Here is a 21,965-nt window from a genome sequence, read left to right as displayed (position 1 = left end):
CACACACATGCACATGTCTCATCCCCAGTTTTCCCAGCCCTGCCACTCCATAACTTTTGGTCTGGGAATATTATTTTGGTGTCTGGGAAGTCCAGATCCTTGTAGGATTGCTAAGCCCACCATGGCTGCTCTCTGCCCCACAGCATCCTCTAAAAACCTCTGCTCACCTCCTCCATCATCCCTCTTGCACCGAAGCAGTCTCCTCCTGAGCAGCTCGGTACCCTCCAGGGCAAAGCCCTTCGTCCCTTCCTGCACAAGACCCTTCACCTTCTCATTTTTTTATTGCATCTCATCCCGGTCAACCTTTTGCACCCCAGCCACAGAGGAGGGGTCAGGGCAGCACCCACCCTCAGCCCGGGGTGCTGGAGCCAGCTCGCTCTGCCTTGCAGGAACCAACATTTTCCTTTCTGTCTCCCTCGTTTCCTTGGTTTCAAGGTTTCTCTTCCTCACTAAGCCCCTAATTAAAAAAAAAAAACCAAACTAGGGAGTATTCCCAAATTCGGGGTGCTGGGGGACTGCAGCAGCCCCCGCACGCTCCCTCTCCCTGAGCACGGGACCCAACGGTCTGACCCTGGTTCCTTGGTTTTGCCACAAAGCTTTTAAATCTCACCCTCCCCTGGTGCTGGAGCCGGCCAGACTCCAAACCCCACCAGGTTCCCCCGCTCAGCATCGCCCAGCTCTGGTCCCACCGTGCTGGGGTGCGAATCCTCCCCCTCCACTGTTCCCGGCTTCCCTCTGTGTCTGTTTTCATTAGGATTTGGAGATAAGCTTCCAAATAAAGGCAGTGTTTTTAACCCTTGGCCTTATCAGCCAGCATCCAAAGGCATCCACTATCCACCCAGCAGGGCTTGGCAGATGCTCCGAGGGAAAAGGGGACCCCAAATATCCAGACCTCTCCTTCTCTAAGACGCAAACCAGCCCCACAGCCTGCGGTGTGGCTCCAGGGGGTACCAGTGGCTTCGGGAAACTATTTCTACCATTAATGGCCCCTGCCTGGGGACAGCAGTGTTAATGCAACCACGTGCATGAATAAAACCCAAGGACCAGCTTGGCACACCTGGATTTTATTCCTGGTTCTGCCACTGGCCTGGGGATGACCTTCGGCAAGTTGTTTCCCTTCCCCGTGCTTGTGTTTCCTCTCCCACTCGGTCTCCCACTACCAGCCCTTTCTAAGCCCAGCGATGCTCTGCCTGGCAAGAGCCCCCCCAGCCCAAGAAGACTCCATCTGACTTTGCATCCCACCCCCCAAAGGGGTGCAAACAGCAGCAGCTCTGAGCATCAGCAGGTCCTACACCCCCCGAGCGCTCGCCAGAGCCCCCCGCCGCCGAGCCCCCTCCCCGCCGGGCTGTCCCGTGGCTCGTTTTTACAGCCTGTGTGCAAAGCCCTGAATATACGAACCAGCTGCCGGCAGCTTCCAGCGCAAAAGCTGTTCCAGGGAAAATCAGCTCCTCACATGAGCCTCGCCACGGGGGTGTCCCCTGGGACAGGGCTGGGGGTGGAGTCTCGCTCTCTTATAGGTCTTGGGGACCATGGTGGGGGGAGGAAGTCCTCCAAGGAGAACCATGGGGGAGTAACCCCAATGATGGCAGCAAACTTGCTCCCCTAACCATCCAGCTGCTTGGAGGCAGCAAACCAGCCCAAACACCCCAGGTAAGCCCTACTACTGTTGCCCAAAGAGACCCCACCCCGTGGAGGGTCCCCATTCAGATTCAGCCCTGTTAGAGACCTGTTACTGGTGACGAAGGAGCACTTCTACCTGGACGGCACAGAGAGGAACAGAAGTAGCAGCCGTTTCTACCCCTCACCAGCAGGATCTCAGGCCTGGGAGGCAGACGCTGCCCTGGGATGCGGGCAGGGAAGGTGGCAGGCGATTCATCAGACCCCGGGTGCTGCGTCCTGCTCACACCGCAGCCCGGCTGAGCTCCCTCCCTGCACACAGTGGAAGGTGCTGGGGGGCTGGCTGGGAGGAGGGTGGTGGTGCAGCCTGGCAGCACCCACCTCCCCAACAAACCCAGCCCCAGGAGCGTCACAGGAACCTGGGACTGGGGACGGCGGGGGCAAACATGTCCCATGTTAAGTGCCTCCAGTGCAGAGCAGAACCTCCATCGCAAGCCCCATTGCCAGAGCATGCAAAGAATCCCAACATCAAAGCACAGCCAAGACACCCAGCTCTTTGGGGAATCAGACCTGGCCACAGCATTCAGCATCTGCAGATATGGACAGCATGGTGGCTTCTGGGGACAAATGTGTCACGCTGGGAGCTGCTGGGTCCTCTGGCCTCCGTCCACACTCACTGCTTTCCTTGAGCCACAGCTTGTCTTGAGGATGAGATTGTTTCCTGCCCTTTTCCCAAACAAGGTCCCCAACCATACTGAAAAACCTTGAGTTCACCAAGCCCTTGCTTGTGGACAGCAGAGATTTGCCTGAGTGCATGGGGTTGGCTTTCTTCCTCCTTTCCAGCTGTTGACAGTTAAAAATACATCGCATAGTTTCCTAATGTGACTTTTCCATGGTAAGCAAGCAGCACGGCCACTACCGAGATGCTGGAGGTCGTGGGGAGAGCTGCTTGCTGCGCCCATGGACGGCCAAGCAAGTGGTTCTGCCAGCTTGCAAAGGCCTGGCCCCGAATTTGGGTCCCACAGAGGGGAACAGCATGGCCCAGCAGCAGCTTTGGCCTCGGCAGACTGGCCCAATGGGCTCACTGCCTCTTGCCTCAGTTTCCCCACTTGTAAAAGCATTTATGGTCCATCCTCTGTGAGGAGATCTCACATTAACAAAACTTGGCATTCTTTGTTGGGCTTCACAGAAAGCGGGTCTTTCGCACAGGGATCAGAGGTTAATAGAAGTCCAGGGTTGAGCTAGAAATGATCAGTTAATAGGATGACAGCAGAAGAGCCTAATTCCTGAGCATGACTGGAACTGGACGCATGGCATCCTGTCAAAGTGCCAACGGGACATGGCCCAGCCAGAGCCCGCAGCGGGTACGGGGCAGTGCCGGGGTGGCTGAGCTCAGCCCAAGGCAGTGGCGTTGCTGCAAGACACGTGTGAGCTTGGATGACTCTCCCCTTCCAGCGGCATGGCAGGCTCCACTGGGGTCTGGGGTGGGTGGATGGCTGGAAAAACCATCTCCTTTAGGCTTGCTACAGAGCTGGAAGGAGCTATGTCCCTGAGGATGGGTTCCTCGCGGCCGGGAGCCATCTGTGGTGTGGGGAAGGCAAGGGGAAAGCAAAGGTGATCTCCGTGGGAGCTGGGAGAAGCATTCCCGCTGCAGAGCAAACCATCCTCCTCCCGCCCATGGCACCACGGCGAACATGGCCGGGGCAGCCCCAGATCAACCTCCCACCTTGCGCTGAGTTCCCCGGCGGGGACAACCCAGGATGAGCCCTGGGATGACGGCGGGTCCCTCAGCTCCCGGTACCAGGAAGGAGGGTGCATCTGTCCCCTTCACCCCAAGCAGGCTGCATCCGACCCAGACCAACCCCCACAGATGTCTCCTCAACCTCTCACAGGACTGATGCCACAACCCCAGCATGGGCTCGGCAGCAGAGAGGAGCCCAGCGCCCCAAAGCAGCTGGGGCACCCCAGACCCCTGGCGAGGGGCTGGTATGGGGAGGAGAGCCTGCGAGAGGGCGAGGAAGGAGTTAAATCCCCAGCACTGCCAGCCCCCCCTACTGCTTCTCTGCTAACTTTGGGAGGAAGGGAATAGCATAAAGGTAAGAGTGGAGGAAGGAGAGAGGAGACAGATGAGAGAAGGAGCGAGCGAGGGAGAGGGGGAGCGGGAGAGAGGAACAGACGGCAGAGAGGGAGAGCGTGGGGGGGAAGATGCTGACGCTTCTCCTCCATCTCGGCGAGAGGCAGATAGAGGGGAGCAAGGAAAAAAAAAAAAGAAGGCGGCAAAGACCAAGGGAACATGGGAGAGGGAGAAGGAAGGAGCCGGAGCGAGGGAGCATGTGTGAAAGTCGCAGTGAGAGAAGGGGCCTCTTTGATTCCCCGTGCCTCATACCAGACAGTGTCTAGACTGCAGCAATTATTGTCAGCTCAGAACACCCAGGCATTGCCATTTCAGCTGAAAGGGAGCTTAACAAAGAGCAAGGAAGAAAAAAAATACCCTGCCGGCAGAGAGCTGGTCTCCCTCCAGCACAAGGGGCTCGTTGGAGGGCCCTCCATCGCCCCCAGCCCCAGTGAGCCCCAGCCCCAGGTGCCCTGGCAGTGGGGGGAGCAAAGAGTTTGCTGTGGAGCAAGGTGGCCGCGGGGTGTGAGCGGTTCCCAGCCTGGCGTCGGGGTCCTTGGCTGGTTTTGGGGTGCAGTCACCAGGCTCAGGTCTCCCTGCAAGCCCAGGTTATGGGGCTCAGGGCAAGGGGTGAAGGGTTGGGGTGAAAAGGCCCCCCCGGGGAGGTTGGAGGTAGCTCGGCGGAGAGGCAGCTTCCCCAGCAGGCAGCGTTCAGCTGTGCATGCCCACGGAGCTGCACCCTGGGCCAACGGCGGACGGTCAGACGGACACCTCGGCCTCACCGCGGAGCCCAGGGGATGTGCACACTGCCCCTGAGCAGTGGGGACGTGAACCACGGAGCTGGGCACCTGCCCCCTGCTTAGGGACCCCGATGCATGCTGCTCACGCAGCTCTTTAGCTCCCTTGGGTTTAAGGAAATGATGGGAGGTCACTCGTGCAGAATCACGGGAATAAAAATCATCCCTCCTCTCCTCCATCCAGTCTCCCCACCACCATCAGAGGAGTTACCCACTCTCCTCTTGGGCCCTTTGCCCTCTGAGGGGCTTTTGTGCCTTTGGAGGTCTGGGATGCAGTCAAGTCTCCCAGGAGGGAATTAGCACCCAGAACTGGCCAAGAGTCAGGAATTCCTGGCGTCCGCTGGAAACACCCACCCCATGCCCATCCCGGCTCTCCAGTGAGAGCCAGCTTGGAATACCTCCGAAGGGAAGAGGTCAGGAGGAGATCTTGTGTCCCCTGTCTCCACCATGCCCACGGTTTTGGGGGTGGCAATGATCCCGCCCTGCTGTCTGTGGGGATGCCCTGCAGATGAGCCCCCATTTCGGAGCATCCCCAGCTCTAGGGCTCTGCCACCCATCTTCAAAATTTGGGTGTAAAGAGCAGCACAGCAAACAGACCTTCTCCACTGCTGGATAGCACAGAGACCGTCCCCACAGAGAACCACGGCCGGTCTGGTGGGAAAGGCAGCCAATCCCTCCAGATGCCGGAGCGCAGCTCAGGTTTAATTAGCACTTTTAATGCTTGGAAAGGAGGCACGAGGGAATACCACGTGGGTTGGACATATTTTCCTCACTAGCGATCCAGGCTGGTGACAGGGAAGCTCCCCAACTCCAGCTTGCTCGGCTGGGATGGGGTGACGTAGCCCTGGGGTTTAAAACATGGCAAATACCCCTGGTGAGCCCCACTTGGACCCCTCAGAGCAGGGTTGAAAGGGTTTTTTTGTAGAAAACCCAAAGAGTCGGCATGCTCTGCCAGCGTGGGACGCAGTTTGAGAGGTGCCCGACCCAACACTACCTCAGTTGGGCTGTTTGTGCTTGTCCTCTCTTTGCCTTTGGGGAACAAGATCCATTTTCTGGCCAGGTCTGGTCATGTCTGCTAAATGGACTTCTCCCTTGGGTACATGGCATTGATGTTGCTGTGTATCAGTGCCATTCGGCATCTGGCTGCTGTGGCAGACCAGAGCAGATGACAGCAGAAGTCCCACAAAGGACTGGGATGGCATCACCTGCCTGGGGCGGGACTCGTCCCCTTGGTTTACCTTGGCTGGCCGTGGCATGTCCATGGAGAGGATGCTGTTTCGCAGCATGGGGTTCCCCGCTGCAGGTCAGTGGAGGAAAGCGCCAGCTCTGCCCGTTGTTCACGTCTCCCATCACCATCCCCTTGCAGCGGTGCCCTTGGCTCCCAACGCCGCGGTGCAGAGCTCCCTCGTGCCGCTGCAGCCAGCATCACTTCTGCATCTCGGGAATGGGGTCTCCAGCTCCCAGTTGCTCCAGCAAAGCCCTGCATCTGGGGCTTGTAATGCTTCTGCTGTGGAGTAAAATGATTTTCCAACAAGTGTGGGTGCTGCAATGAAATAAATACCTGGTATGAGCAGCAGAAAGTCATCACTTTGTGAGCTTGGGCCAGAAAGTGTTTGACGTTCACAGGGAACTTCTGGCTAGCCTGCCCTGAACCAGAACTTGGCCTCAAGGAGCCCAGATCTGTGATAGGACTCTTAGGCCTGGGGAAGGGGCTCCCTGAAGATCTGCCAGTTGCAGGGCTTCAAAACTACCACCCCAGGACCCTGTACCACAGACCCGAGCCACGCAATGCAGCAGGAATGCCACCAAGGCCTCTCTGCAGTTCTCTGACGCCGGGCTCCCACTGCAGCGTGGCAAGGCAATGGAAGAAGGCAGACCTTGCCTTCTACCTTCTCTCCAGTGTCCCTCCCTCGGGCAGTCAGGCAATTTCCAGAGCAATTTGGGGACCCCCAGCTCCCCACGGTGTCCATGTGAGACCCCGCCCTGAGGAGACGTGGGGTCCCACCAGCAGCCCCTGAAGCCACCAGCATGTGCCCACCATTAGCCCTCTTCCGAGACCCTGCACCCCCCCCAGCTCTCTGAAACAGCCGCAGTCCCAAGCAGGGGAGGTGAGGGGGGAGCTGGGAAGCCACAACCGCCGCTGCACGTGTGTGAGCAGGAGGGCGGGAGGGAAACCGGCCGCATCCCACATCGCCATGTGCCGGGAGAGGCCGGAGGCGGCGAAGGCGCTAGGCAGCCCGGACTCTCCGGCCGCGGTGGCACGGCCAGCCGGGCCTGGCACCACTCTGCACCCTCTCCCCACCACTGCGCCAGGGCCATGTGGGGAGGCATACGGGGCAGCCCTGGCATCCCTGCCCCACGCCGCGACCCTCGCCCGCCTTCCCTCCCCTCTACGAAGCCATCTGCAAGCTGCCTGTTTTCCAGTTCCTCCAGATTTACCCCTTCCTCTTTTTTTTTTTTTGTCCCCCCCCCCTCCTTTTTTCTTCTTCCTGGGTTAAAAATAATCAAGTTTCTGGGAAGCAGCAACTCCTGCTGCGCCTGCCTCCCTGCACCCGCGCCCCGGAGAATAGCTCAGCTCTCGGCTCCGTGCTCCGGCCCCTCCTCGCTGCTCTCTCCTTCCTCCTCCCCACCCCCTACAGGGATCTGACTAATATGCTTGGGCTCTGCTTGCCAGCTCAGCTGGAAAGGAATTTAACCATTGCCTGGCCTGGAGGGAAGGAGCGGAGAGCCCGGACCTCCCCCGGAGAGGAGCGACCCTTCCTCCATCACCCGGGAGCCCGGGGCTGGGTCCCTCCAGCCACGCTCCCCTGGGTGCTGGCCGGAGGGGGATGGAGGAGGAGGGATGCAGGGTGCCAGCACCCCATAGCGAGCAGGGGTCCCAGCCCGGAGCCCCACGCAGGTGCAGTAACCCCTGTGGACTCCCTCGGAGGTGTCTTGCCTTCCCGTGGGCCAGGCAAGGCGAGACGCAGCACCCCAAGTGCGGTGGTCCCCGTGGCTCGGCTCACAGGAGCCCTTCACCTGGCCACGGATGCTCCCTGGGCACCCACACCCCGAGCCTGCAGCTCATCACAGGCCTCAGCGCCCGGCAAAGGTGGGAGCTGGGGTCCCACGCAACGCTGCTTGGGGGTCACAGTGGGACCAGCAGCTCCGGCCCCACAGCCCCAGTGTCTGCGGGGGGAGACCCCCAGGTCTGGGGAGCTGCAGCTCAGCCCTGCTGCAGTGCAGCTCTGGCAGGAGCCAGCAGCCTTCCTCTCCTTCAACACAGTGGGTAGGAAGCGGCAGGCAAAGGCAATGTCACGCCTGAGTAAAAACCACACGGGGAGAAAACTCCCCCGTCCTCCAAGCCTAAACCCGGGTGCTAAAAAAGCCAGCGTTTGTGCGGACCCCCTCCGCTCTCCCCCCATGCCAGCCAGGCTCTGAGCACAAGCAGATTTAGCAGCATAGAAGGAACGGGAGCCGTAGCTGTGCAGTAAAGCAGGACAAGCAAAGCACAAAGCCTTGACCAAGGTTACCCCAGAAAGTCTGTGGCAGAGATAAGAGCTGATCTCCCCCCTCCCATGGCTTCAGCTCGCTGGTGTACTGCAGCATCTCCCTGCTCTGTCAAAGATCCCCTTGAAATCTCCTGCCCATTGCAGAAGGACTTCAAGGCCAGAAATCCTAAGCCCAGCACCCCAGCGCTGAGCAGAGCTAAGAGACACCGGCTCGGCTGCCACGAACCCCCTGCGCTGGCTGGCTCGGCCCGGCTGCTCCAGTGCCAGGGCACAAACAGTCCCGGAGGAGAACGCTGCCTTTCCCGGAGCCTGCTGCCGAGCGAGCTGTAAGCACAGCCCCTCCGGAGATGGGGCTGGCGAGGAGGAAAGGGCACCGGGCACAAAGCAGAGACCCAGAGAGCGCAGGGGAAGTACAGCCAGAGGACGACCCTTTAGCTGCTGGGATGCTCCACAGAGCGGGGTCCAGAATACGGCAGGGGAGGGGGGTTGTGCTGGCAAGAAGGGATCTGAAAGAGGAAGATGACTCCTCTCTAAATCCTCCCTTAAATGGCAGTTGTGCTGTAAAACAGGGTAGGATGGAGCTCAGTGTTTGTTTTCTCTGCAGGACCTGAGCGCGGTTCAGCCTGGGATTGCAGAGTCAGGCTGGGCTCCTCACTGACACAGCCCTGCAGGAGCAGCACTTTCTGCAGCCCCAGCTCAGCTGTCGCAAACGTCCCCGCAGAGCCACTGCCACTGCGGCGCAGGGACCCGGGGCATGAGAGACAACGGGAATCAGCACCCAGCTTGCTCCCACTGCGGCTTTCTGCCCCGGCTGCCAGGGCTGGAGGCAGCAGGATGGGTGCGTGGGGGACCTGCGAGCCCTCGCTGTGCACCAGGAGACGCACAGCCAGAGCCCCTGTGGCCCCGCACAGCCGATGGTCAGGGGATGAAGCAAGTGGTGGCAGGACACAGGCAGGAGATGGAGTGAGGCCAGGCTCTGACCATGCCTAGGCAAGCAAGGTCACTCTCATTTGCTCCCCCATCCTAAATTCCCCGGTGCCTTGGGAGCTCCCCCCGGCCCCGTGGGCCCCGCAGCAACCTCAGCAGCCAGGAACCACTGGCAGGAACGAAAGGGATTGAGAAACTGCAAGCAGCAGGATGAGACACGAGCCAGCACAAGCAGGATGTGACTCGGGGGTGACGGGGACTGCCGGAGGGGTGTCACCAGGAAGCGGTACCCGGGGCCCATCCTGTACCCTCCCTCTCACGCTTCTCACGGCCGAGCCCCAGCCCAGCCTCTGCTCCCCACACAAGTTGCCAAGTCCTGCTTGCGTTTCACCACCACCACCTAAATTCTCTGTTAACAGCACAGCGATGCCTTCTCCCTCCATGCACTGTAGGGTTTTGCACTCCCACCCTTCCTGCGGCAGTCACCCAGGGCTGTCCGCTTCACTGGGGCTGTCCCTGCCACCGCAAGGCCCCAGGCCGGTCACCCATCTGCGTGGCAAACCTGGTATTTCCCAAGGTTTCTTCAGCACAGATTTGATGGCAGCAGTGGGAGGTTTGGGGCGAAACGTTGGCTCAGACGCTGGCTAGACCTTGTCCTTCTCCTGCCTCAAACCAGCTGTTGTAGCACTGCAGAAAAGCAGAAAGGACAGGACGAAGGAGGAGAAAAAAGAACAGGAGGAGAAATTATTTTTTTCCTCACTAAACACCCAAAGCAGCTTTGCTTTGTTTTTGCCCCCGGCTGAGGCCGGCTCGTCCCAAGGTGGCCCCTTCCATGGGTGCTGTCTCCCCTGCAGCTCCCATCTCCTTGTCCCTCACCTGCCTGTCCCCTCTGCATGCTGTGGTGCCTGATGACGACTCCAGCAGATCTCCACCTTGCATAGCTCCAGCATGGCCAAGGAAAGCCAACTCAACAGCCAGTCCTGCAAAACTGCCTGCTTGGGAGGAGAGCTCCAACCCCATGCACAAGCCATAGCATCCAGTCTGTTAAAAGGCAAGAGGGGCCGAGCAAAGAGCCCCCCGGCCAACCCAAAATGTATTCAAACCATTAAAACCCAAAGACCCCAATGAGGAAGACTGGACACGGACTCACTGGCTTTGTGGCTGTTCACCCCAAATCAGCCCCGGCTTCAGCTCACACTGACATGAGTGCAGAGGACCTGGCATTGCGCTGATCCCTCAGAGCAAGGGGACCCATTTTACTCTCTCCAGCAAGGGGTCAGGGTCCAAGCGAGGTCCCAGGGGTTCCCAGGGCCACCTCGTGCTGCTGCAGGGCATGGGGCAGCTTTGGAGAAGGGGTATGGCCCTAGGGAGGGGGTGGGAGGTATCACCCCCTCTTCTTTGCAGGGGAACAGCTCACACAAGTGTCACAAAAAGTCAGTGTTCAGCAAAGGGCTTTAGCTGGGTTAGCACCCTTCCACCCAAGGAGTCCAGCTCAGTTCCCAAGCCCTACCTTGCCCCAGGGTCACCAGCCACGCCTCCACATGGGGAATTATTTGCCTCAGATGAGGAAAAACATAGCAACAAGGAGATGGATGCAGCAGTTGAATCCAGTAAAGCCCAAAGCTGGATCAGCTGCTTCCTTGCCATGCGGCAACACCACAAGGAGACATCAGCTTGCCACAGGGCAGAGCCCAGGACACCCAACTCACTGCACCCCCTGGTAGACAAGGGCTTCCCACCGGGCAACAAAATCTCAAGGGCTCCAAGGTGTTGCGGCTCTCCTTTTCCATCTCTCCATGTAGGCAGGTCAGCAAATCACAAGGACACACTGCCGGGGGAGGGAAAGCTCCAGAGCCTGGGAGGGAGAAATGAGAGTGCAGGAGCACAGTTTAACTTGAAGGCCAGGAGATCCTTCTGGGACATTCTCTGGACCCGGGACGATGCAGGAGCAAACAACCACATCACAGCAAAGCCCTGAAATGTCACAGGCACTCCCTGGGCAAAGCAATATCTCCAAGGTGGAGCAAAACCTTTCTTGTCCATCCATAGGTGGATCCAGGAGCCTCCATTACCCAGAAAACATGGGGTGTTTGTCCACGGGCAGCTCCAAGCCTGGTATGGAGGCAACACCTGTAGGGCTGTAAGAGGACTTGTGCTGTGCTCTACTCACTTGGTCTTTCTTACCTTTCTAAGAGCTGAGGGGGAATTTTGTTTGCTTGGTTTTGGAGGAATAGTAGATTTACCAAAAAGTGGAAGATTCAAAAAGGCTGAATCATCCTGAAGCTCAGGGTGAAGCTGAAAAATTTTTTTTAAATGAAAAAAAGAAAGACATGTTGGGCAGGGGAGAAGGCTTTGAAGATGTCAAACCATCTTCTTCCATCACTCCCATGATGAATTGTTGCATTTGGGCGTTTTGTGAAAGAATCTTTTTGCCTTTTTCATTCCAACAAATCTATTTTTTTCAGTTCAGAAAATGACCTCAATGCAAAAGAAGAGATCTAGTTAAAATTAGGCAACTCCCAAACATAACAAAAACCTTTCAAGCCAAAAACCTAAAACAACTGTTTGCACTGGTATGGGGTATTTTGTGGGTTCTTCTTTTTTTTCTTTCCCATTTTGCCAGAAACCACCTTCTAAATCCCTGTTCTGGGTTGACATGGTCCAATTCGCACACCCAAGACGTTCCCCGTTGGGCACCAACCAACACTCTCCATTCATTTTCCCAGCTATATGGTTCTCCATCAATGGACCAGACCCACTGGAGGAACCGTCTCCTCCAAGGAAGACGAACACTTCGGTTCACTTTGCTCACAGACCTCAGAACCTGCCCTGTGCATCCTTTATAAGACTCTCAGCCAACCTCAAAACTCTGGTTATTGGAAGAGGCTTAAGCCTTCTTAATAATAACAACCCAACAGCCACCTCTACTGTTACACTGGAGAAACCTCCTCTGGGGAGGGGAAACAGAGTCTCTTCTCAAGAGACCTGCTCTCCAACTCAACTCGACCCAATCCAACCCGACTCAACTCAACCCAACCCAGCCTTTTCCTTGCCACCAACCACAGCCCCAGCCTCCATTCCCCACCACCCAGGCCAGGTGGCATCATGTCCAGCTCCAAGCTCACCAGACAGCTATGGCCAAGAAGAGGGATTTAGCATCGAGAAAAACCAAGTTTCCCTAAGGCTCCTGCCAGGGAGGTTGGGTGGGTGGGTGGGGGGCTTAGACAAAGAGACTCGGGGCTGCATTTCCAGCCCCTGCGCCTGGCCGCAGAGGCAATCGGCAGCAGGGCTGTGCCCTCCGACCCCAGGCAAAGAGGTGAAACCCCAGGAAAGTAGCAAACAAGTCGAGGTGTAAATACAACACGAATCCACGGCACTTCAGCGTGGTTTGTTATCTCCGCTTAGACTGGAGTCGGTGGAGCCGGGTTTGAGAAGAGCAGAAATATCAGCAATTAAAGATATGTCGTGTCAAAAAAACTCTAAACTGATTAAAGTTGAAGGCTCCGTTTTCTTCTTTTCATCAGAGAACGGAATCAAAACCTGCCTGGAAAGACGCGCTCCCCCCGTTCCCAGCGCTCCGAAGGCAGCGCCTGCATCCGTCCTGCTGTGTCCCTGCATTTTAATTACCACCTTATTAATATTCATGAGGCTAGGCACTCAAGGGGGATTGCAGTCTGTCATTCTCTCTCTTTCTCTCTCCACACCCCCCCTCCTCTCTCCGCTGAATTTTTTTCCCCTTCCCTTCCCAACAGTTGGTGTGCTGCAGATCCCTACGCGGCCGCGTGTGCACGCAGCCCCGAAGGTGCCGAGCTTGCAAGGGGTCGCAGCGTGGGGCAGGTGCCCGTGCTCGCCGTTGGCAGGTGGCACGGCTTGGCGTGCGGGTGGGTGGGTGGCTGCTGCATTGCCCCTGCCGTGCGTGGCAGCTCCGGCATCCGGAGATAAAACTTAGGGATGCCGAACGGCACGCAGGCTTGGAGCATGTGTGCGCGCATATGTGAGCGTCGCGCACTCGGGGCGTGATGCCGGCACACGAGCAGAGCTGCCCGTTGGAGAGCGGGAGAGCTGGGGCACGCATGAGCGGGCGTGCAAGGAGTGGGAGCAGGGAGGGGGGGCACGTCTGCGTGTGCTCACGTTCGCGTGCGTAACTCCAGGCAACAGCATCACTTCTGAGTGCTGAGGTGATGGTGTGGGACCCGTGTGAGAAGAGCACAGCCGTGCAGAATGGCACTGGGTGAATGCAACTGCCTGCAGCCCCCACCCCATCACCTCTCCTCAGGGACTGAGCACCCCGCACCCCAGTTCACCCCACACCCCAGCTCTCCATGAACCCCAGCTCTCCATGCTCGGGCAAAAGCAGACACTGCTGAAGCGGGCAAGGGCACCATGGCATAGCCAAGGGGCCACTGTCTCCTTAGAAAAGACAAGGGCCATCAGGGTGAAGCAGGACCCAACAGGTCCTGCACACACCCAGCAAAGGGGTGACCCCCCAGCTGCGCACCGTTTGCTGGTGCAGCTTGCTGGCTGGGCAAATTGGGGGCCGTTTGTTTTCTCAGGTCCGTGGTGTTGGCATGCCCTGGGAGGAGAGAGGGCAGAAAGCCTGACTTGAGGGCACAGGGAGGGAGTGGGCTGGTGATGGAGCTGGAGGAAAATCTATTTTCTCATTTCTAAGTTGAGCAGTGTGGGGTTTACCCCTGCCTCACTGCCCTGCAGTGTTTAACCCTTTCTGTATTCCATACTGAAAACAGTGGCCACGTGGGCAGCAGAGAGCTCGCCTGGCTTTGCAAACCCTGCTCCTCTCCAACTGAAGGAAACCACAGGAGGGCCAGGCTGTCCCCTCCCAGGTCCCTGTCCCTCCCCAAGGGATGAAGGGTAGTGCTGGGGCGATGCAGAGCCCAGCTGCGGGCTGTGGACAGATGTCCCCATCACCCCACACTACTCAAAGCTGTTGGCAAAGGAGCACACAAAGCTGCCCCATCCCAACAGCCACCAGTTGCAGGTTGGAGCCCACCTTCATTTGCCAGGCAACCACAGCCAGACCATGCTTCCATCTTCCCCCAGCATCTTCATCTTGGCTAACACCACCCAAAGCACCGTCATGAGCCCGAAGCCCCTTTGGGGACAGGGGCTTGCAGCCCAGAGCTCTGCCTCCCCATCGCCAACCACCTGCGAGCAACCTGTCGAGAGACACTCCAACTCGGCGGCTCCCCAACGCCCCACTTGCTCAGCTCCACAAATATTTGAATTAAGGTCCCCTGGGGAGCCGCAGTCACAGAGTAACTGATTTCTCCTCCTTCATTATATCTCTGTGTAATTTACCGAGGGACGGCGACGTGTGCCTCCGTTCGAGCGAATTCCCAGCAGGACTCCCGAGAGCTCACAAATCAGGCAAAGGCAAGGCATTAGAATATGAAAGGTGAGGCTGGTCTCCCCACCAAGACTCATCTCGCTCTTCCCCAGCTCTGCCAGACCCGAATAGTGTTTTATTTCCGCCTGCTGCCTCTTGTGCGAGCGGGGAGGTGATGGGTTGGGGATGGGCCACGGGGCTGTGTCCTCAGCTCTGTCCTGGCTCCTGCTCCCTTCTGGGCAAGAAGAAGAGGAAAAGGGTCCCCTCCCTCTTGGCAGCATCTCGAGAGATGCCAAGGAAGCCAATGCAAACAAAGGTTTCCAAGTGAAACCATGTCACCTGGCCCCAAAATCTGACTTCTTTTCACCTGGATAAGTAGCCTATGCCTCAGTTTCCACACCTACAGAAGACAGTAGTCACTCCCTCCATTTACTAGCTTAAGACCACCAACACTTAGGTGTTGGAGGTCTGCAAAAGGCAATCAGCATTATGGATCCATCTGTGTTGCATCTCCAGCAAGGAGGAGCTGGAGGACAAGTTTGCCAGTGTAGCTCGATAGTTACCAGGAAGAGCTCATTAAGTCACCAAGGAGAAACAGAGGAAAAGAAGGAAAATGAGGAATTTGGACTAAGGATGCACAACTGAGCTGCTGGGGGTTGTTATTTTGTGAAACACGAGGTGTGAGGAGACTGCTCTTCAGCAGACCCATCTCAGCCCGAACCCAACTCAAGCAAACCCATGGCCCATCACCATGTCTCAGCCCTGCAGCGAGGTGCCAGCATGGGAGCAGGCCACCCTGAGAGCGGGAGGCATTTGTTAGTGGTGGCTAATGGAGGACCACCGGACCTCTCACAGGTCTTTGCAGCATCTATGGGCTGGGTAGGAGTTGTCCCTCTCCAAACCCTCCGGCCCTGGCCACCGTCGGGGATGTGACACCAGAGCAAAGTGCCGGCCAGGCTTGGACACAGCGAGCTCTCTGTTCCAGCTACGCTGCAAACAGCGGAGGGCAACATTTTGCTTCCTGGAAACCCAGAGAAAGAAGTATTTTTTCTGAAGAGCTGCAGCTCATAAGCAACCTGTAATGGAGATTTCAGAAAACTGGGTGTTCCCCCTTCCACCTCCTCTGCAAAGACAAAGACTTGGCAGATGGTGGTGGTGCTTCGCAGGGCTTCTGCTAGGCTTTTCTTTGGGATCTGGGTGCACGAACCCTCACTCTCATGCTTCCCTTTAGAGGTATGAGAGATGTGAACTCTGCCCATCCCAAAATCCACCCAACCCTGGGCTATCTCAACTTCTCAGAGCTCCTTGAACAAGTTGACTTGAAGACCTGGGGCTGTTCAGCCTTTAACAAAGAGCTCCATTCTCCCCAGCCTCTGCCAGTCATTGGAGTTAAATAGGCTGCACTGAAACCAAACCAAACAAAGCCCCTGCGAAGCGGCTCCAAATCCCCGTCCCCTTGCCAGCACTCTGGATTTCCCCCCAGAGCCTGAGCATGGTGCTCCCAGGTGCGCTATGGCTCGCTCCCCTCTCCGAGAGGTGGGCACGACTGGCTGAAGCAGCGAGGTTGCATTCGCTCCTGTGCTTCTTGCTGCTGGGCATCCGTGGGAGCCCATGAGGGGGTGTCGGGGGGAGAAACGTGTCGTGGAGCTGGTCCAGCCTCTCCCGGCAATACCCCTGCTCCAGCAGATTTGCCGGGGACTCCGGCCACGCTGCTGCTGGTGCCACGAACCCCCCGTAGCAGCTCCAGAGCAGCCCTTGTCGGTGCCACGTGGCTTTCCCAGGTGCGGGGCCGCCGATGGGACCTTTCCAAACACACTGCCCAATCCACCCCCTCACAGAGCCCCTGGGGCATGTTCACCCTCTCCTATTTTGGGGGATACCTCCCCATAACCGAGCAACGAGCCCTCCTCCCGCCAGCTCTTGGCATCAGGCACCATTGCAGCAACCAATTTGCTGAAGCAGCTGCCTTCCCCAAACCGGGGGGTGATGGCAGACAGGGGTCTCCATCAAGCAGGGGGGGGGCATTTCTGGCAATGCCAGGCGCTGGAGGGGCTGCTGACTGCTGGGCCCTGGGCGTGCAAAGCGCGGGGGTCCGGGGGGGGTCCCTGTGCAGGCAGCTCTCCTGATCAAAGCACTGTGAGCAGCCTGGGGCCGGGGGGAGGCAGGCGGTGCGAGATGAAATGGAGCAAAGTTCTCCGGGTTCGGACGCGGGAGTTGGAAAGGATTCGACGGCAGCTTGGAAAAGGAGGAGGAGAGGGCCGGGAGCAGCAGCGTTCAGCAGAAAGGAATGTCCTGATGGGACGGCAGCCTGAACGCCGGCCAGGACCCCCCCTTCCCAAGGCTGTTTAAAAGTCCCGGACCTCTCCAAGCCCTTTAATTGGCGCTTTAAAAAACTTCCTTGTTCCTTGACGCGGCAAGGTTTGCGTTTCATGCCCAAAATGACTCAATTCCCCCTCTCCACCCCCTCCCCATGCAAAAAAAAAAATATTTAAAAAATCTCCTTTGAAAGGTTTGCTAGAAGCCAGCTCCGTCCCCCCCCCGCCAGCCCCGGTAGCCCCCAGCCCTCACCCCACCAGCCTCTTGTGTGTATTCTTGTTCTCCCCTAATAATCCACATCCCAGCTGCCTCCCTCTGCCTTCGCCCTCCTCCTCCCTGCTTCTCTCGCTCCCTCTTTCTCTCTCCTCCCCCCTTCCTCCCCCTTTCCATAACTCAAAAGCTTGTCAGGCTGGTTCCAGACTGCTGGCGCCAGGCTTCACTCCAGGAAAAAAATAAAGCAAAAGAGAAAGGCATGCAAGGCAAAACAGCCCCGCCACATGAACACACATCAAACCAGCCCTTTATCTCTCCGGAATGCTCTCCCCGCTGCAGAGCTCCCTACCCCGGCCCGACACACGCGTGCTCCCCATCCCCGTAACCCTAATGCAGCACTGCCGGGCTGCAAGCGCACACGCCCCGGCAGAGAAAAGCGAAGGAGCAAACACAAGATCTATTATTTATCAGCGTTATCAATTATTTAGAGCCCCGGTGCAGGGAAGGGGTGGGGAAAAGAGGTCTTGGCGGAGGTGGCTTTTACCCTGGCAATTCAGGCGAGGGGCTTCTGCCCGGACCCACCTCCGCGTTGCCCCAGGGAGTGGGGTGTCTCCAACACCGTCCCTTGCATCCTACCCCACTAACGCGGGGTTGTTTCTTACCCCAGTCCTTCCTGCCTTCAGCAGAGAAGGGCTTCCCCTGCAGCGAGCCCTGATACCCAGATCCAGGAGCATCCCAGACCTGGAGGCATCGGACCTGGTGCCTGAGTGAGGGCTGCAGCACCCCACGTGCAAGAAAGGGTACTTGCACCCAGCACCCTGACTCCTTGCCCAGGGATCTGGTCAACGCCCAAAAATCTGAGTTTTGGCATCAATATGCACTTTCTCAGGCACTTCCAACAGTGGTCTCTCTGTTCAGTGGTGCATGCCTCTACCCCACCTCTCCCCGCAGCCTGGAGGATGCACCCCGCTGCTCATCACCACCCCAAACTGCAGCGGGGGCTGATGCAGGGTACTAGAGCCCCAGGGTCACCCCGCTTCCAGCCAGCTCTGATGGATCGGTGTCAGGGCAGAGCAGGAGGAGGAAGGTGTCCATGGTTCTCCACCTCATGGGGGTTTCAGGTCAGGTCTTGCTCCCAAAAGTTCAAAACCAACATCCCAAACCCAAGACCCAGCCCAGGTTGCAGGAAGAAGACTACACCAGACTACACAGCCCCTTCCGGCTCTACTTTCTCTTGGATTTTGGAGCAAACCCCAGCCCACCATCTTTGTGATGCTGCTGGGAAAGGGTCCCAGTCACCAGGCAGGAGACACCGATGGGCACGGGTTTGTCCATGGGCCATTGCCGCAAGCTAGCAGATGGCTACTGCAGCCTCCCTGCGAGGTAGCCGCCTTTCAGCGGTAGATCGCACTAAAGTAGCTACAGTGGGAACGTGTGATGAGGTGGGTGTGCTAAGATTTTTTTTTGGCAGACTTTGGGATGACTTTATTGCTCACAAGTTCTCGAGTCATGGCTGAGTAACACACTCATTGCATGTCTGAAACAAAAAAAAGTCCCTTACCCCAGCACAAAATAAATAGCCTGGACAAGGCGTGTTTGCTTTGCTCCCTTTCCCCGCTCCAGCTTTGCACGGCCGGGGGCTGCGAGGCTCCCACATGGGTGCAGGCAGCTGCTGCCTACGAGCCCCAATATCTCCCCTGCGGTTTGGGAAGAGAGATGGGCAGCAGCTCCCACCAGACACGCAGACGAGCACCAGCCCCATCCCAACACCTCCCCCAGCGATGCCCCTTCCCGGCCGGTGGGTCCCCGTACCTGAGGCAGAGCCGCATCATCCACACCGACGGGATCCCTGGGAAATGGCTTTAATCCGGATGGCTGAAGCAGGCCCGCCAAGCCCAGACTTTCACAGCAGAAGGTGCAACCTCAGCCTGCCACAGCCTCAAATACTTTCTTCTAAGGGCCAAGAGCTCTTCCCCGTGGCACCACGTCCTCATCCAAGCAGTGTCAAGGCTCCTGGGCTGGGTCAGGCGAGACCCTCAGATGCACCACGGAGGATAAATTTCTGCAGTGTGGCTGCTGGTTTGGGTGCTTCTGGGTGCCAAGAGGGTGTAGAAAGCCATGTTGTCTAAGGACAGAAGTGTCCCCACCTCCAGTGCCTTCAACTCCGAGAAACCAGTAGCTGCTCTAGAAAAGCAACCAACACATCTCTAACCCGGAAGGAAAACTACTGTCCTCTGCTCCAACAGAGTCAGTGGGGGCTGATAAAATCCCTGCGGCAACTCGGAGTGATCAAAAGTATTAACAACCCACAGAAGCCCATGGGTGCAAAGAGCGAGCCCTCCTCTTTCCCAGGTAGGGGAACAAAGGTGAAGGGGGACAAAGTGACTTCCCCAAGGTCACCCGGAAAGTGTTGCTGGAGAGCCAGGAACATACTCCAGGACCTACAGTTTTCTGGTCCCGAGCCCTCACATCCACCCTGACCTACCCCTGAGTCAGAACCAGCCCCCTCCCCCAGCCCCACAGACCCCACAGAGCCCCAGTGACTTCTGAACGTCCCTCCACCAGAGAAAGGAGAAGGTCAAGGACATGAACCCCACTGTACGTTGGCTTTTGGGTGCCAAGAGCTTCACAGAATCCTTGCTTTTGGGCTGGAGAAACCTCAACTGGGATGGAAAAATCTTTCCCTTGAGTAAAGAAAGAGTAGGAGCTTCTCGCTGCCCTTTACTGTCCCAGTTCTCCCACACCAAAGGCAAAGGACAGATGACAATTGGTTGGAAGAAGGGGAAAAGCACAAAAATTATTAATCTCGTTCCATTTTAATAGGTTCAAAAGGAGTTTTTGTAAATTTTCTACTACATTTTCCTTTTTTTGATTTTGAAAAACAACATTCTGGAAAAAACAGTCCTTGTATTTGCTGTTCCTCCTCCTGAAAGAGCATATCTTGGGGAGGAAATCAGGGAGGCTTATGGAAGGGAGAAATTTCACTGAAGATTGAGGGGGGAGAAGCAGAAGGGCAGGAGGAACTTTTCAATTAGAAATGTCACAGCCAGTTTGCGACAAAGAGAAAAATCCCATTATGTTGAGAATTTTTCATGAAAATTTTGTGTGCATTTGTTTTTTAAAAGCTGGGTTTTTTTCCAGCTAAAAATAAAACTCCACATGCAGAAAACAACAACAAAAAAAAAGGTAGCCATCCCTGGGCACAGCCGAGCGTGCTTGGAGGGAGAGCAGCTACCCTGGGACGGCTTGTGCCGCCTCTTGACAGCCGGCCCTGATCGTGGTGACACTGCCAGCCCTCGCTGCGTGCCGGGGAAGGTTGGAAGGACGCGATCTACCCCACGCCACCTTTAAATGAAGCCGGGGAGGCGGCTCGGCTGCACACTGCGACGGATCTGCAGCGAGCCAGAGCTGACGATCGCCAGATCGGGGCTGCATCCTTGCCGCCAGCTCCTGGCACAAGGCGATGCAGATGCCCGAGAGCACACCTGGTCGCGTGTGGCTGTTCGGCGGCTCTCAGCCAAGCTGCCGAGCTGCACCGACGAGTGCATTTGCTGCAATCCCCGATGGGCACCTCTGGGAACCCAGTCTGTGGGGGTTGGCCCTGACCCTGCCCATTCCCGCAGCCCATCCTGGCGGAAAACTGAGAAGCAGCAACGCCGTTGGGGCAGAGCATGCGGGTGCCGCGGCCGCTCCCAGCTGTATCCTTTTCCTATTTCCCTTCCATGCATGCAGCCGGGCTCCCCGCCCCGCTGAGGTCAGCCCCGGCTATTCTCTCCTCCGTTTCCCCTGCTCCTGCCATGCACTTCCCGTCTCCCTTTGATATCTCACCTTCACTGCGTCATTGCCCTGTGCCGGTTTGGGGCTTGCATTCATGTGGACATGCTGTTCCCTGCTGTTGTTAAAGAGCTGAGCTGGGGCCAAGCCTCACCGTCAGGGACTACTTGTGCCGAGGAGCACAAGAAATAACCTGGCTTGCACAGGTAACCTTTCAGCTGAACAAGCATGAGCCCAAAAGCTGAGCTTGCACCAACAGCTTTGAGCAGCACAAGAGGGGGAAAAGCCATGAAAAATAACGAGGAGCTGGGAGGAAACAAAGGCTGGGTGAAAGGGAGCGTTTCCAGCAGACGGAGATGGCCAAATCTGGCGGTCTGCTCACAGGGCTGGACTTAACCAAAGCTGAGCAGGGCCTGGACCTGGCCCAGGTTTGGGCAGAGGAGCCGTCCTGTGTCGGCCCCCCACTGCCCCAACACATCTCATGCGGGGGCAGATCTCTCCCGGGTGCTACAGATGGGAAACCCGAGCACCCAGTCCGCTGACCCGGGGAGCAGCAATCTGCTGCAGCAAGGGGAAAATCCCCGGTGGGGTTTGGGAGCAAGCAGCTTCCTCGTGCTACTGCGAGGCCCCAGGGAATCGAACGCCGAAGAGAGCAGCTGGGCTCCTCCCCAGGCAGGGTGACTGCCACACTCACACGTGCCCCATTGCAGCCAACTCTCCTTTCCACCGAGGAGCCACCCTCCTCCCTTTTGTTTTGTTGAACAAAAAATGTCTCCGCTGGCCCCTAGCACTGCCTGCTCCCACCGCAGCACCGGGCCAAACCCCTTAATAAAAGACGACTGAAACAAGAGCACGCATTAACTCCATGGTGGATCTCCCTCGACAGACCCCAGCGAGGAGCATCGCCCACCCTGCCGTGGCAGAGCTGGGCCGGCAGCACACAGCACTCACCCATCAGTGCAGCGGCAGTGACGGGGTCACTTCGAGCTGCCCGGACCCATCACATCCCCAGGACACCGCTCCAGCTCTTCAACACCGACAGCCGACGTCTGCCGGCGACCTCCTGGACAGGGGCTACAGCCGAGCCATGTCAGCGAGACGAGACGCCTGCTCCCAGCGGTTTTCAGGAGGAGGTGGGGGGACTCTCACGACATGAGAGCCTGGAAGAGGGCCCTGACCCCAGGTTATAGATTTTTGCCCGTTTCAACGGCAATCACTGACAAATGCTCATGAGTACATTTCTTTGGAGGAGCAGAAGCCTACTGAGATGAGAGAGCTGAGGGAAGGGCCATGCGCCTTCTCCCTGTGCTCTCCTGCCCAGCTGCTGCTTTCAGCAGAGGCTCGGCCAGCCCAGGTCGCATCCCACCCCGCTC

At 57.6% G+C, this 21,965-nt stretch overlaps 1 protein-coding gene across 1 annotated transcript in view; it reads right to left on the bottom strand.

Moving 5' to 3' along the window:
* Positions 1-21,965, bottom strand: part of LOC142363609 (uncharacterized) — a 125,117-nt gene that overhangs the window by 9,026 nt on the left and 94,126 nt on the right. The window contains exon 4 of the mRNA XM_075439327.1: positions 5,766-6,034. Coding sequence (XP_075295442.1) covers positions 5,766-5,883 — 118 coding nt within the window. The 5' untranslated portion in view covers positions 5,884-6,034. The remainder of the gene's footprint in view (positions 1-5,765; positions 6,035-21,965) is intronic.

Source organism: Opisthocomus hoazin, chromosome 19 (assembly GCF_030867145.1).
Source record: "Opisthocomus hoazin isolate bOpiHoa1 chromosome 19, bOpiHoa1.hap1, whole genome shotgun sequence".
In the NCBI taxonomy this organism is placed as follows: Eukaryota; Metazoa; Chordata; class Aves; order Opisthocomiformes; family Opisthocomidae; genus Opisthocomus; species Opisthocomus hoazin.
The sequence above is the reverse complement of the archived record's forward strand: the minus strand, read 5'-3'. Positions and strand labels throughout refer to the sequence as shown.